Source organism: Phalaenopsis equestris, unplaced genomic scaffold, assembly GCF_001263595.1.
Source record: "Phalaenopsis equestris unplaced genomic scaffold, ASM126359v1 Scaffold001307, whole genome shotgun sequence".
Lineage (NCBI taxonomy): Eukaryota > Viridiplantae > Streptophyta > Magnoliopsida > Asparagales > Orchidaceae > Phalaenopsis > Phalaenopsis equestris.
Genome location: NW_018165746.1, coordinates 351590 through 365363, shown reverse-complemented (window position 1 = coordinate 365363; position 13774 = coordinate 351590). Strand labels below are relative to the sequence as shown.

At 33.8% G+C, this 13774-nt stretch overlaps 1 protein-coding gene across 2 annotated transcripts; it reads right to left on the bottom strand.

Moving 5' to 3' along the window:
- Window positions 1-5983: 5983 nt before the first annotated feature.
- LOC110033900 (RNA polymerase II transcription factor B subunit 5) lies at window positions 5984-13282 on the bottom strand. Of its 2 annotated transcripts, XM_020738058.1 has the most exons (4): window positions 13046-13282; window positions 6587-6646; window positions 6303-6489; window positions 5984-6191 (listed from the first exon to the last, which is right to left on the bottom strand). In XM_020738058.1, the coding sequence occupies exons 2-3, from the start codon at window positions 6619-6621 to the stop codon at window positions 6312-6314; spliced, it is 213 nt and encodes a 70-aa protein (XP_020593717.1). In that variant the 5' UTR covers window positions 6622-6646; window positions 13046-13282; the 3' UTR covers window positions 5984-6191; window positions 6303-6311. The 2 variants fall into 2 exon arrangements, with proteins under 2 accessions (XP_020593717.1, XP_020593716.1); XM_020738057.1 differs by having other exon boundaries at window positions 5984-6489.
- Between the last annotated feature and the right edge of the window lie 492 nt (window positions 13283-13774).

Sequence of the window (13774 nt, the reverse complement as noted above, 5' to 3'; positions counted from 1 at the left end):
AGCTTGCCTCAATAGATAATGTGTTTAAAAATTACACTCTGAGTTATCTAAGAAATTTGTATTTGAGGAGATAACAAAACTTGCGGTATCGTAGGGAATGATGATATTGGTATCAAGTTGTCAAATGGAACAGTTCTGGAAGCTCAGTGAAGTTAAATATGTTCCAAGCCTAAACAGATATTTGATCTCTGAAAGCCAGTTGACTATTTTCACGGGTGATTCGTGCAAAGTGACGAAAGGCAAATTGTAATGGCTCGAGGTAACATTGAAGACATTGTTTACCTAATCAATGAGAGGATATAATCCAATGCAATTTTTTGGCACCGCAAGCTTAGCCATATGAGCGAGAAAAAATTATTTATATGACAAGCAGAATAATTTTTTTTTTCCTCCAAATGTGAGTCAATGATGAAGTCAAAGAAGTTGGAGTACGTGCATACTAATGTATGGGGTTCTACTCAAGTTCAGCATTGGACGTGACACTAATTTGTCACTTTCATTGATGATTACACTATAAATGTATGTGTTTACTTCTCAAAACATAAATATGATGTATTTAAAGTGTTAAAAAGGTTGGACATGGTAGAAAATGAGATTGATTTGAAACTGAAGTGTCTCGGCGTCTCGAATTAGATAATGAAGGCAAGTATCGTGATCAAAATTTTGAGTTAATGTGCATAAGAGGTGATCATACATGAGTTCACTGTTCCAAGAACTCTACAACAGAATTGAATGATTGAGTGCATGAACAAAATCATCACAGAGCGTGTCAGGAGTATGAGGTTCATGCAGGCTTGCCAAGACAATTTTGGATAGAATTAGTGAATGATGTTATTTAACTGATCAATCGTGATATGCTAGTATCTTTGAAGGAAAGCTTACCTGAAGAGGTCTAGATTGACAGAGATAGATTTATATCTAAAGGTACTTGAGTATTCTACATATGTTCATGTTAATGTAGGGTCCATAATTAAACTTGATTTAAAATCTATCAAGTGCACTTTCATTGAGTATGATTCAAATGAATTTGGGTACAAATTTTGGGACTATCAAAATCAGAAGTTCAATAACAAAGATGTGACATTCAATAAAATGAAGATGTATAGAGATTGGAGTAGAACATAAAATTGTCTGTCTGTTACTTTTAAAGTGTACAAATATGTTGAGATAAAATATATTGGTGATCAAGAGGGTAGAGATAAAAGAAGTGTTGAATCGGAGGAAGTACAAAAGTCAAGAGGTTCAACAATAAGACTGACACAGAGGTATGCTTCTTCTTTATACTATTTGTTGCTAACTGATAGTGGTGAACCAGAGTGCCAATAGGATGTCACTCAAGTTGCATATTCAAAAGAGTGAGAGTTTGTCATTGATGATTAGATGTAGTCATTGATTTCAAATCAGACTTAGGATCTGCAGGTTTTACTAAATGATAAAAGAGCACTACACAACAAGTGGATCTACAGGCTGAAAGAAGAATCAGATAGTAACAAACACTACAAGGAAAAGTTTGATGTGAAGGGGTTTCAATAAAAAGAATGAGTGTACTACACTAAGATATTTCTTATGCGGTGAAGCTAATAATTGTTAGAGTTGTGTTGAGCTTAATAGCAGAGGAAAACCTACATTTGGAATAGATGGATGTAAAAATAGCCACAATTTACATGGAGATCTGGAAGAGGAACTATATATGGTGCAACCGCATGTTTACGAGGTTTTAGGGATAGAAAACTTTAGCTGCATGTTAAGGAAAAGCCTCTATGACTTGAAGTAGACCCCGAGACAACGGTAGAAGATGTTTAACAGGTTCATGCAAGACCATGGGTACATAAAGTGCCAGAAAAACAACTATTACTTCGTTAAAACTTTGATAATTGTTATATTTTACTCATTTTACATGTGGATGACATGCTAATTACATGGGCATATATGGACAAATCAGAAACTTGAATCATCAATTATCAAGGCAGTTCGAGATGAAGAATTTAGGTCAAACCAAAAAGATCATCAAAATCGGTATCAACACGAGTGCATACACACTAAAATTGTCTCAAATGCGGAGGTTCAACATGAGAGATAAAATCAACTTGCACCTTCTTAGATAGTCACTTAACAGTTATACAAGAAATTATCGTCAAAGTTTAAAGCTGAGCAAGCACATATAAGAACTCCATACGCTTCAACAATTAGGAGTCTGATGCATGTTATATGTATGAGACCAAATATAACACATGTAGTGAGAGTGGTCAACAGGAATATGGGTAATCCTGAAAATCATCATTGGGAGGTAGTGAAGTGAATTCTTATGTATTTTAGAGAAATAATCAACATGACACTTTACTTTGGAAGTACATAGATCAATATACACTGATTTATAAATTCATATGTGGCAGGAGATTTAAATGGTAAAAAACTAAATAGGGTATATCTTCACTTTAAGGAACACAACGAAGGATTGAGTTTCCACGTTAAAGAAGGTTGTTGCACTTTCAACTCCGGAAGATCAACTTGGATTTAAAAAACATCAAACAATGCACGATGAAGATCATGTGAGATAAAACTTGAAGTTATCATCTGCAATTCCTGTAGTTTCTATAGGTAGGTGGAAGACTCCTCCAGATAATGCTGCAGGGGAGTTTGCAGAGAAGTAGATAACTGCAGTTCCTAGGCAGAAAACTCTTACAAATAATGTTACAGGGGATTTTGCAGGGAAGTAGACAATTGTGGTTATCTTTGACTAAAATACCTGTATTGTCAGCAAGTAGGTAGAATACTCCTATAGGTAATGATGCAAGTAAGTTTGCAGGGAAGTAGAAAACCTACAGGACAAACTGACTTCTAGTTGACTGTGGTTGTTGTTGGCTGCAGTTTCTGCGATGCCTGTAGGTAGACATAAAACTCCTCCAGGTAATGCTACAAAGAAGTTTGCAGGGAAGTAGACAACCTATAGGAAAAAAACTACAGGATAAAACCTGCAAAAAAAAAAAAAAAAGATAAAAGCTCGTAATAGGATAATGTCCTTTGCAAGGCAGATTGCTAACAGATAAGCTTTATGACGGCAGAGAAAAGAAAGCTGCAACTTGCAAGGAGAGAACCGATTGCTGCTGTTGTTGTTGTACAAGAGAGTTCCTGCGAAGAAGTTTGCAAGGAGAGTTCTTGTGGAAATGGAAACACAGAGAAAGACCAGTATGGAGATTTCCGACAACAGGGAAGAAACCGACAAAGAAGGGCATGTAGGTCAGCTGATGGGATTCCATTCAAGGATAAGTCCAGTCTCGCCTCTGTAATAGCCTTTTTCAAGTCGTTTTGCAAGCCAAGCAACGATGAACTCCTCTATAACAAACTTACCTTCGTTTCCACAATCCACACATATGAAATGATGAAAAAAAAACCACGGAAGTCGCTGCAGCCGCAACTTCCTGCAGGAAGAAATAACATTTGAAACCTGGGGGGGGGGAATGGCAAAATAGCTCATCCCCTCTATCCACTTTTACTGCGAAGACATGTCTGAGAAAAAATAACTTCTCCTCGTAAGTTGGGAGTGTTATTGAAGAGACAAAGTCCAACTCTCCAAACAACGATGACGACTCTCCGAATGGGATTTCCACAATAGAGAGAGAGCAAATCACAATTAGGAAAATCTGTTGACAGAGGAAGCTATAGTAGAAAAGGCCGCTGGAAACACAACATCCCCTAACGCCTATGCAAGGAAGGGAAAAATACAATAGGAGAAAGGGTCGGCTACGAATCAAACTGTAGGAACTAACACTGAATTTTTGTGGAAGAACAACATGAAAGGACAAGAAGCAGTACTGGATTTTAGGAAAAAAAACTGTGTTGTTTCCTGCAATTGGGAATAACAACATAAAAAAAAAATTTGAAGTCCATTGGGTAAGAACAACGGTAAGGTTCTACGGGGAAGAAAATCGGGAAAGTCCTGTGACTGGGAGGGACAGCAGAGAAGCCATTATCACACAACTCATCAGAGAAGGATCGCCGATGAGAGGGGAGCCGATCGACAGAGGTCCGACAAAAATCTTGCCAGGAGAGGCTTTCAATGAGAGGGCGACAGTAACCCACAGTTGGTTGCCCACATGATATACCCTTGACGAGGATATCAAGGATTTCTTCACTCTAGATGTGCTTCGGTCTCACGATAAGAAGGACTGAGACTGGAATCCAGAAATCAACCTTCAGCGAATGGGGGTCCGTCGTTTGGAACTACCTGCTGGAAGGATCAGTGGCAACAACCTTTAGAAAACAAATAGGGAAGAGGGGAACCGACGACAGTTAGGGTGAAAGCGACAACAACTAGGTGAACTGATGAATATAAACCTACACGGCAGATATGTAATAGTTCTTTATGAAAAAAAAAAATGTTAGGTAGCCAAAAACAGAAATTTCTCCACAGAACAAAGCTCTACGAGAGGAAAAACAATGGGAAGAAAAACTAATGGGAAACTGTCGCTTGCTTTCTGGAGGCTGGCAGAGTCGAAGCTCCAACCTCGGGAAGGGCCAACCGACAGGCCAAGCCCGCAGGGAGAGAAGAAGCAAAAGTTTTTGTTTCAAATACCAAGATGAGTGCCCCTTCCTTTCGCACAGAGGATGACATGAAGGGAGTTCGACGGTTCTGGAAGGACCAATGGCTAGGGTACAAAATTAAACTATGATAACATTTTAAAAACCAGACTCATGCGGAATAAAGCCGAATATTTTTATTGATATGAAATAGGTATAAATAGCCCTTACATAAACCTAGAATAAGAAAAACAATAACACTTAATATCTCAAATTAATCAATTCATATTTATTAATTGGAGATAAAAGAAACAACATAAAATATGAAATCTTAAAATAAGAAAAGAAATAAATCCAATGCAAGAAAATATATCTAAATGATACCGGGAAATAAAGTTATATTAGGAAATAAATATAATCCTCATAACTTCTAACAACAATAAATTATTTCCTAATATAACTTCTAACAATAACTGGGTAAAGAGGAGGGGTTTGGAAAGCTTCATAGTGACAATATGTGTTATTCAGCTTATTAAAAATATTGTTTTTCAAGTCAGGACAAAGCATATTCAACCGATATATTACTTTATTCACTCTCTCTTAGAAGATGTGTAGTTATTCTTGGGGAATATACACACAACTCATAATCCTGCAAATATGTTGACTAATGTGGTGACTATAGTGAAACTGGAGTCATTCTTGGCTTCAGTTAGAGTCTGGGAAGGTTAAGATCGAAGGCGAGTAACACTGTGGTACATGACTATGAAGATGGTATATATGTTGGAGCAGATATGGAGGAAAGATGTTGGATGCAGATCTACCTCCAATTGGGAGATTTTTGTGCGGAGTCTGATTTAATTGGGATGAAGCAGCAACAGTGGTAGAGACAAAGGAGCCCCAATGCTGCAAAAACATCGTAATTCATTCAATTTCAAGTTTTGAAATAGACCAGCTAGAATAATTACGTCAGGAGCGATGTGATTATGCCAGGGGTAGTTCTCTCCTGATTCAATACTTAAACCCTGGATTTAGAGCGTCCATAGTTTCTCTTTTCAATCTCTAGCACACAGTGAACTAACTCTTGAAGGGCTTTTGTGTGGAGCGCTAAAGTTCGAGAGGTGAATTTTAGGGTGTGTGATTTCTCTTATGTGATCAAGAGAGGATTTGGAGCAAAATTATTGTACATTCTAATTTTGTAGAGATAAAAATCTAGTGGTGTACATATCTGCTCTGCTCACTTACACCCCTACATAGAACAAAGCCAATATATTGGTTCATTGATCAATTACATGCCCACCTCATCCCTAGATAGAGGGCATGTACATTAACTGGAATGCAAAGATGATTGTATCAAATCAGAACAGAATCATTTCATTGATCTAATCATTAATCATTGTGCGATGTGTAAATTATGAACTTCAAAATCAACATCTTTTTTTAATTTAATGCTCATGTTAAGTGGTTCTTAAAAAAAAAAACTGACAAGGTTTTCAATGATTACAATGTCAGACATGAAAAGAACTCCAAGGAAAAAAAAATTATTATTTCCTTCAATATATTTACGAGCCCTTAACCCTTTTTTAATCTGGTGAATTTCAGAGAACAAGAACATCTTTTATAAGTCTCCCTCTATCAAGAAAACTGCACCATTGAGCAGCCAAGCATGATTGGTTCTGAAGAAAAAATACTAGCACTTATCAACCAGTTTATTCCAATTCCTGAAGTAATCCTTGTTATATTTTAACATTAAAATCAAAGCCAATGATATAAATTTAAGATCTAACCCAGAATTTTCAAGCCGGCTTCTCATAGGTATTCTGGTCTCTGAACTCTGCGATCTTGCTTCGTATCATTTCCGCTACATGAGGCTGCACAAACATGTGCGTGCCGTCAAGGACGTGCACAATAAATTTCTGTGACGCAGGTAGAGCAGCATTCAAATTCACAATGAACTGCGCCATCGGAACATCACTGCAAAAAAATATTTTGGAGATAATTTTATTTAAAACTATTTAGATCAAATCAGTCTGAATCATAAATGTTTGAAGCAATATTGATCGCTACATACCAGGAAATTAATATACCTTTGATCGCATTCACCATCTTCAAACGTAAGATCAAATTTATTCTGCAGAATTAAGTCAATGTCATTCTCCTTACGAAAGAAAAGATACTATTGTGTGTGTAACAAAGAGAATATAGCGCGCTGTTATCACCAGGGTAGCTTTCTTTTGGTAGTTATAATTACATAAGTTAGAGTGAACCCAAACTACAAGTGAAAGCACCTTTTTAAAATTCTACTAATGCTACATGAATGGGGTAGTGTAATGGAGTTGGGACTTGGAAGTACCATTAAGAAAGTCAGAAACCCTTATTGAATACCCTAATATAATAAGAAGCTTTCTCTAATTGGTTGGTGCTCAAGGGCCATTTGGGATCACTTTTTAGTATAATTTTTATTTTGTTTATGTTTTGATATGAAATATAAATTTGCTTAATATCTTAAAAAAGTAGATTTATTTTAATTAAAATTTTATTTTTGTCTTCATCAAGAACAGGCCTGAAAACCGCAGATGCACATTATAAATACATTCATAATCAGCAATGATCTCAGATTAATTACAGGCATATATAACTCATTCAAACCAAAAAAGTTAAGTATGTCTGCAGAAAGGACAAAAAAATTAATACTAAATAACATTGATCTCCAGAAAAAAAAAAGAGAAGAATTCTAAGAACTAGATCAAAAAGAAAGAACGACCAAATAACAACATAATGAAATATTCAAACATATCAAACATTAAACAATAATGTCATTCTTACCCCTCTCAACATCAATGAAGATGTTCCTGATATTCATGTTATACATCCTTTCTGTCCATCTCTTGATGCAATTTCAAGAGATATCAAAAACTCTTTCAGTTTATTTTAAATTATTTCTAGATTAGTTATATTATTCTAAGTTATGTTTAGTATATTTTTTAGTTTTAAATGTATTATTTAAGCATTATAATTATTTTGAGGTATTTACATACACATGACACATTTCTTATGTATTTACATATCTAACGCATAATTTTCATATTAACATGCTTAGCACTCAAATATTTAATATGACATCATAAGTATCACCATTAGTAACTTCTTAAAAGTGAAATACATCATTATATGCATAGATTTATGACACTAAATATCAAATTTTTGGTGTTTAAAACATAAATACAGAGGAATTGTGTGATTAACACTGTCATGGTCGGGTTCCAAGCCCCAGATGTGAAAAGTGAACGGTTGTGTTAGGTAGTCCACAACCAACGTAAAATTTGTCAAAAAATCAAGAAAAGAATTCTTTTGATTATTGTGTAAATGCTAGGGCGTCCCCTGGAAGCGACACGTTGTATAATCTGAATACAGTCAAAAATATGCAAAGGTCGCTACACCGGCGCCACGGTGGTGTCAAATAAGCATGAGCTCCCACACTACGGACGGATGCAGGTAGAAAAATTAATCCATGAAGCTAATATTAGGATAATATCTTCGAATATAAATACTCTCACAGATAAATCAATGGAATTAGTTGATATTATGGTTCATAGAAATACACATCTTATGTATTCAAGAAACTAAATGGGTTGGAGATAAGACTGAAAAGATTGATATCTTAGGTTTTAAACTTTAGTATTCATGTAGGAGTCGCACTATGAGAGTTTGAAAGACAATATTGTAAAAATTAATAGAATTGGAGATGAAATTATAGCCCTTAACATTGTTGTTGATACTAAAATTTTTAATAAGTGCGTCTGTACCTCAAGTAGGTTTAGATAAAGGCTCTAAAAAAAAATTCTGGAATGACCTAGAAGATATAATACAAATGATACCTCTTGAAAAAAAAATTTTTATTAGAGGAGATTTAAATGAACATGTCTGTAGAGTGAAAAAAGATTTTAGAAATATTCATGGTGGTTACGATTTTAGAGTGATTAATAAATAAGGTATAGTTATATTAGATTTTGCTTTAATGTATGATTTTATTATTGATAATACTTTATTTAAGAAAAGAGATAAACATATTATTATTTATAAAAATAAATCTAATAAAATACGAATTAATTATTTTCTAATGAGAAGAAAAGATCGTCGAGAATGTAAAGATTGTAAGGTTATTTCAAGTGAGAATTTAAATACCCAACATCGATTATTAGTTCTAGATTTGAAGATGAAGAGTTGTAAAATAAAAAATACTAGGAATCATTACCATAGAATTAGATGAGGGTGCCTAAAAGATACAAATAAAATATTTTTATGAGTAAACTTCAAAATTTTAAGATTTTTGATGTTTTTGAAAAATTAAATTCTATGTAGGATAAAGTAACAAACATTATTAAACAAATGACAAAAGATGCACTAGAAGAATCAATCAAAAAAGTTTCTATAATTAAAAATAATTGGTAGTGGAATAATAATGTGCAAGAAAATATAAAATATAAATTGTGTTATAAAAATTGGTTTAAATAGAAAAATTTAAAGAACTAAGAAAAATATAAAATTCTCCGTATGGAGTCTAACAGAACAATTTATGATGCTAAAAATCTTGCTTTTAATGATCTTTATAATAGATTATATACTAAAGAGATACTAAAGAGTTTTTAGTGTTAAAAATATGTGCATAAATTAGCCAAAAAAAGTGAAGATTTCATTCAAGTCAAATGTATTAAAGATGAAAATAAAAAATTGTTTTCTTAGAAAAAATATTCAACATAAGAGGGTGAATTATTTTGATAAACTTTTCAGTCATATTTTTGAAAATGCGACCGACCTTAGTGATTTTAATATAGTTAATAATAATAAAATATATCATTTTTACTCTCGCATTAGTAAAAAAGAAGTTGAAGAGGCTATAAGAAAATCAAGGGTAGAAAATTTGTAGAACCGGGTGATATCTCAATTGAAGTGTAGGAATAAATAGAAGATTTAAGAGTTTATTGGGTTACTCAACTCTTTAATATTGTTTTAAAAAACTAAAAAGATGTCTGTGGAGTGGAGGAAGAGTACTTTGGTCCCCATTTTTAAGAGTAAAGGGAATGCATGAGATTGTGCAAATTATAGAAGAATTAAGTTGATGTGTCATACTTTTAAATCATGGGAGAGGGTAATTGAACATAAGTTAAGACGTATTATAAAGATTTCTCATAATTTAGATTTATGTTGGACAGGTCTTCTATGAAAGCTATAAATTTATTGAGAGATTTGATGAAGAAGAACAAAGAGAATAAGGAGGAGGAGGATCTTACATATGATTTTTATTGATTTAGAAAAAAAACTTACAATAAGATTCCAAGAGAAATCCTTTGGAGAGTTCTAGAGAAGGAAGGTGCTGATATGACTTATATTCAAGTCATTAAAGCTATGTATACTAGAGTTGTTACTTGTGCTTGATCAGAAGGAGGATTGACCTTTCCTATTTCAGTTGGATTACATCAGGGATCAGGTTTAAGTCCATATCTTTTTGCTTTTGCTATGGATGCTCTTACTGGAAATTTACATGAGGATGAATCTTGGTGTATGTTATCCTTCTTGTGGATAAGATAAGAGAAAGAGTTCAAAAAAAACTTCAGTTATGTAGGACTACATTGGAGTCTAGAGGCCTTTTTTAAGTAGAACTAAAGCTGAATACATGGAATGTTATTTTAGTAGTAGTAGCTCCAGTGCCAGAGTTGTAACTATGGTTGATCAAATAATTAAAAAGTATAAACACTTTAGATATCTTGGGTTTATTGTTCAAAGTGATAGTGATATAGATGGGGATGTTATTAGTAGACTTCAAGTTGGTTGGTTGAAGTGGAGAAAACCATCAGGCCTATTGTGTGATAGAAAAGTATGAATTAGACTGAAAAGAAAATTTTATAAGATGGTGGTGAGACCTATAATGCTTCGTGGCATAGAATGTTGGCCTTTAAAAGAGAAGCATAAAACCAAATGTTGTTGAGATGAGGATGCTGAGGTGGATGAGTGACTTTACACTTAGAGACAACAAGAGAAATGAATATATCCGTGATAGGGTTGGTGTAGCTCCAACGTCAGAAAAAATTAGAAAGAGTTGTCTTAGATGGTTCGATCATATTATACATCCGCCATTTGATAATCTAGTCAGGAGTGTAGATGTTTAATATTCCACTTATGTTAAGAAAGACAGAGATAAACCTAGAAAGGCTTGGGCAAATTGTATAAAAAATGATCTTAATTTATTAGAATTAAATGAAAATATTACACTCAATAGGATGCAATGGGGAAAAAAGATTCATGCAGCCGACCCCACTTAGTGGGATAAAGGCTTGTTGTTGTTGTTGTTGTTGTTGTATAGAAATTGTGTGATATGTATGTAAGTTTCACTTTATTTAAATTAGATAATAAAATTTTTAGACCTTCTTTAGATTTGAATTTAGCTAAGTTTCATTTTAAATGAAACCCTATTTTTCAAATAGATGTCGTGTTATTTGCAATTGAAAAATTCAACTATAAATGAAATTTTAAAGTATTCTCTCTTCACACTCTTCTCTCACCCCCTATGGATTTCTCCCCTCCCCAATCGTATGATTCTCTATCAAACTCTATTTAATTCTGAACTCTTGACCTATAAAATTTAGAGTCGACTCTCTATCAAACTATATTTAATTCACGAAGTAGCTTAGGATTCTTCCCTATCAAAATAACAATTATGGTGAGTTATTATAATGGGTCATATAATCACATTTAGCCAAATTTCAAACATAACCATATAAAACATTCTGAATATAATTATTATCAAATGAATCATAAATTATCATCCATAAATAACAAAGTTGATTCGTAGGATAAGGAATCAAACATAATTAATTTGGTATAAATTATAAGATAAAAATAATGATGAATTTGTACTTGATTGTCCAATCCATGAAATGCCATATCATTCTGCCTGGAAATCATATCATACACAAATTTAGTTTGAGAATTTAATTTCTCAAACTCCAAAGGTTTAGAAACCTTAGCCACCAAAGTTTAAAAAGTTTATTCTACTATCGAATTAGTTTATGAGGATTATTATTATGATGAATCTAGTTTTGTAGATGAACTCGACAATGACGATCCATCATAAATTCTAAGATACTCGGCCTAAATTTGACATCAAGCTCGAGCCTACTGTGGGGATGTTATGATAACTATCGAGATAAGGAAATAATTTGACCCATAATTTTGATATTCTTGTAAATTTTTTCCCCAAATATGCAAACCCTTCATAAGTTCAACCCTCTCACAACTTTCAAGCATGTTGTTGTGACGCTATCCTCAAACTTGCCACAACTAGTGCCTTCATGTTTGGCATATTCACCACCTTTGGCACTAACACATCCACTATCTTTAGAGCAGCAACAATTATCACCCTTAGGTTTGAATTTACTATCACCATCATCACTACCCTGAAATTTCTATTCATGGTTGTATCCATATTCAACATTCCATCTACTCCCAAAATTAGCACCATTCACCGTTTATCACCATGTTCATTCTTACTCTCAATATCTCCACCATCTAAGTCCAGTGTATTTGGCACTACGATTATAGAGTTAATCTATCTCAAGAAATCATCATCCGGGCATCCCTGTAATTGGTGAGGGTTAAAACTGACTCATAGTGAAGTGTCTCATTTGGGCAATGCTCAATGATTTTCACTCTACGGTTTTAATATTAAAAATGTGTCTATTTAACTGCATGTATGCCAAAAATGATGAGAAAAGATGAGAAATCTCTCAAACTTTCTAGTTCCATAGGGATTTCATCAAACGAAATACAATATTAACTCTCAAATAATGTACCAAACTTCAGTTGTATAACGGAACACTCGTAAAGAACAAGTTTATGCCTTCCTCCTTAATCATTCAAAACTAAATATCAAGCCTCCTTAAGCGTATAGTCACTTTCTATCATAACCTATAAGAATGCAGTAACACAGAATCAATGGAATACAATTTTTTTTATTTGAAAGGGCAAAAAGCTTAGGGGAACTATTACATGTGCAAATGCCGGAATGCTCAGAAGAGATCAAATTTTAAATATTTAATTCAAAATAGCCCATTATCCATCAACTATTAAAATGCATAATTTGACTCCAAAATCGTATGATGATTAAGTTTATCAAACTCATTTATTAGGTTAATGTTTAAAGCATTTCTTCTAACAGGTAACCTAAGAAAAGGCCACGTTCCCTCTTACGATATTTTATATTAATAATCAAGCCTTCTATGAACTAAACATGAGCACTACCTATTCCATTTAGATTTGAAATAAAATAGACTGTAAATTTCATTTCATCTGCCTCTAGGGTTTCAAATCCAAACGCTAGAGACGGAAAAAGAGAAAGCTATGTGGAGACGAGCCTAGCTCGCGCAAAAACTCTAGCCGCCGGTCAAAAGCCCGGCGGCCCAAGATCATGGACGCATTGGAAGAGAATAGAGGACAGAAAAGAAATGCAAGGGAGTATCAACACCAAAGTTACCTCCCTTGATCGGAAGTCCCACAAGCTCGGCGGCCACCTTCTCCAACGCCTTCACTGCTCCTACTTCTTCCGGTCACGCGCGCACGCTCTCTACACCTGTGTTCGCGAGCGAATGCTATGCAGAGTCGGACCTTCGATGGCTTTTGCGGGGCTGGATCCGGAAGCAGGCAGACTCAGGCCCCGCGAGGATTACAAGGACACGTATGAGAGTGATGAGTTGTGAACCAAAACCACTTCCATTCCTATTATTGCCTTTAAAAAGAAAAAAAAAAACATGAATATTTTAAGGTTTGTTCGAGATTTTTTTATTTTTTATTTTTATTTTAAAAACATATTTTTTATTTTAAAAAAGTTACATACATATCATATATTTTTATATATTTACATGTTATATCATATCAAGCATATTTTATTTTAAATCAAATTAAAAAAATAAAATTTAAACAAAAATTAAGACTAATCCCAAATGGCTCCTTAAGATTGATCGTGTTACCAATCATCATGAAGAAATCCCAAAGCTAATTAAATTTACACAAAATTGTCCAATAAAGAGTGACACCAAAAGAGTATATATTATGATTTTCTTCCAAAATCATGGCAAATCCTAGCAAGAGATAGTAGAGAGGACAAAACTAGATTGCATCATCTAGTGTATCATTCAAATTCATCTATACAACATACAAGCAAGTACATGACAAATTCAAAATTTTACAAATAAATAATATCTTA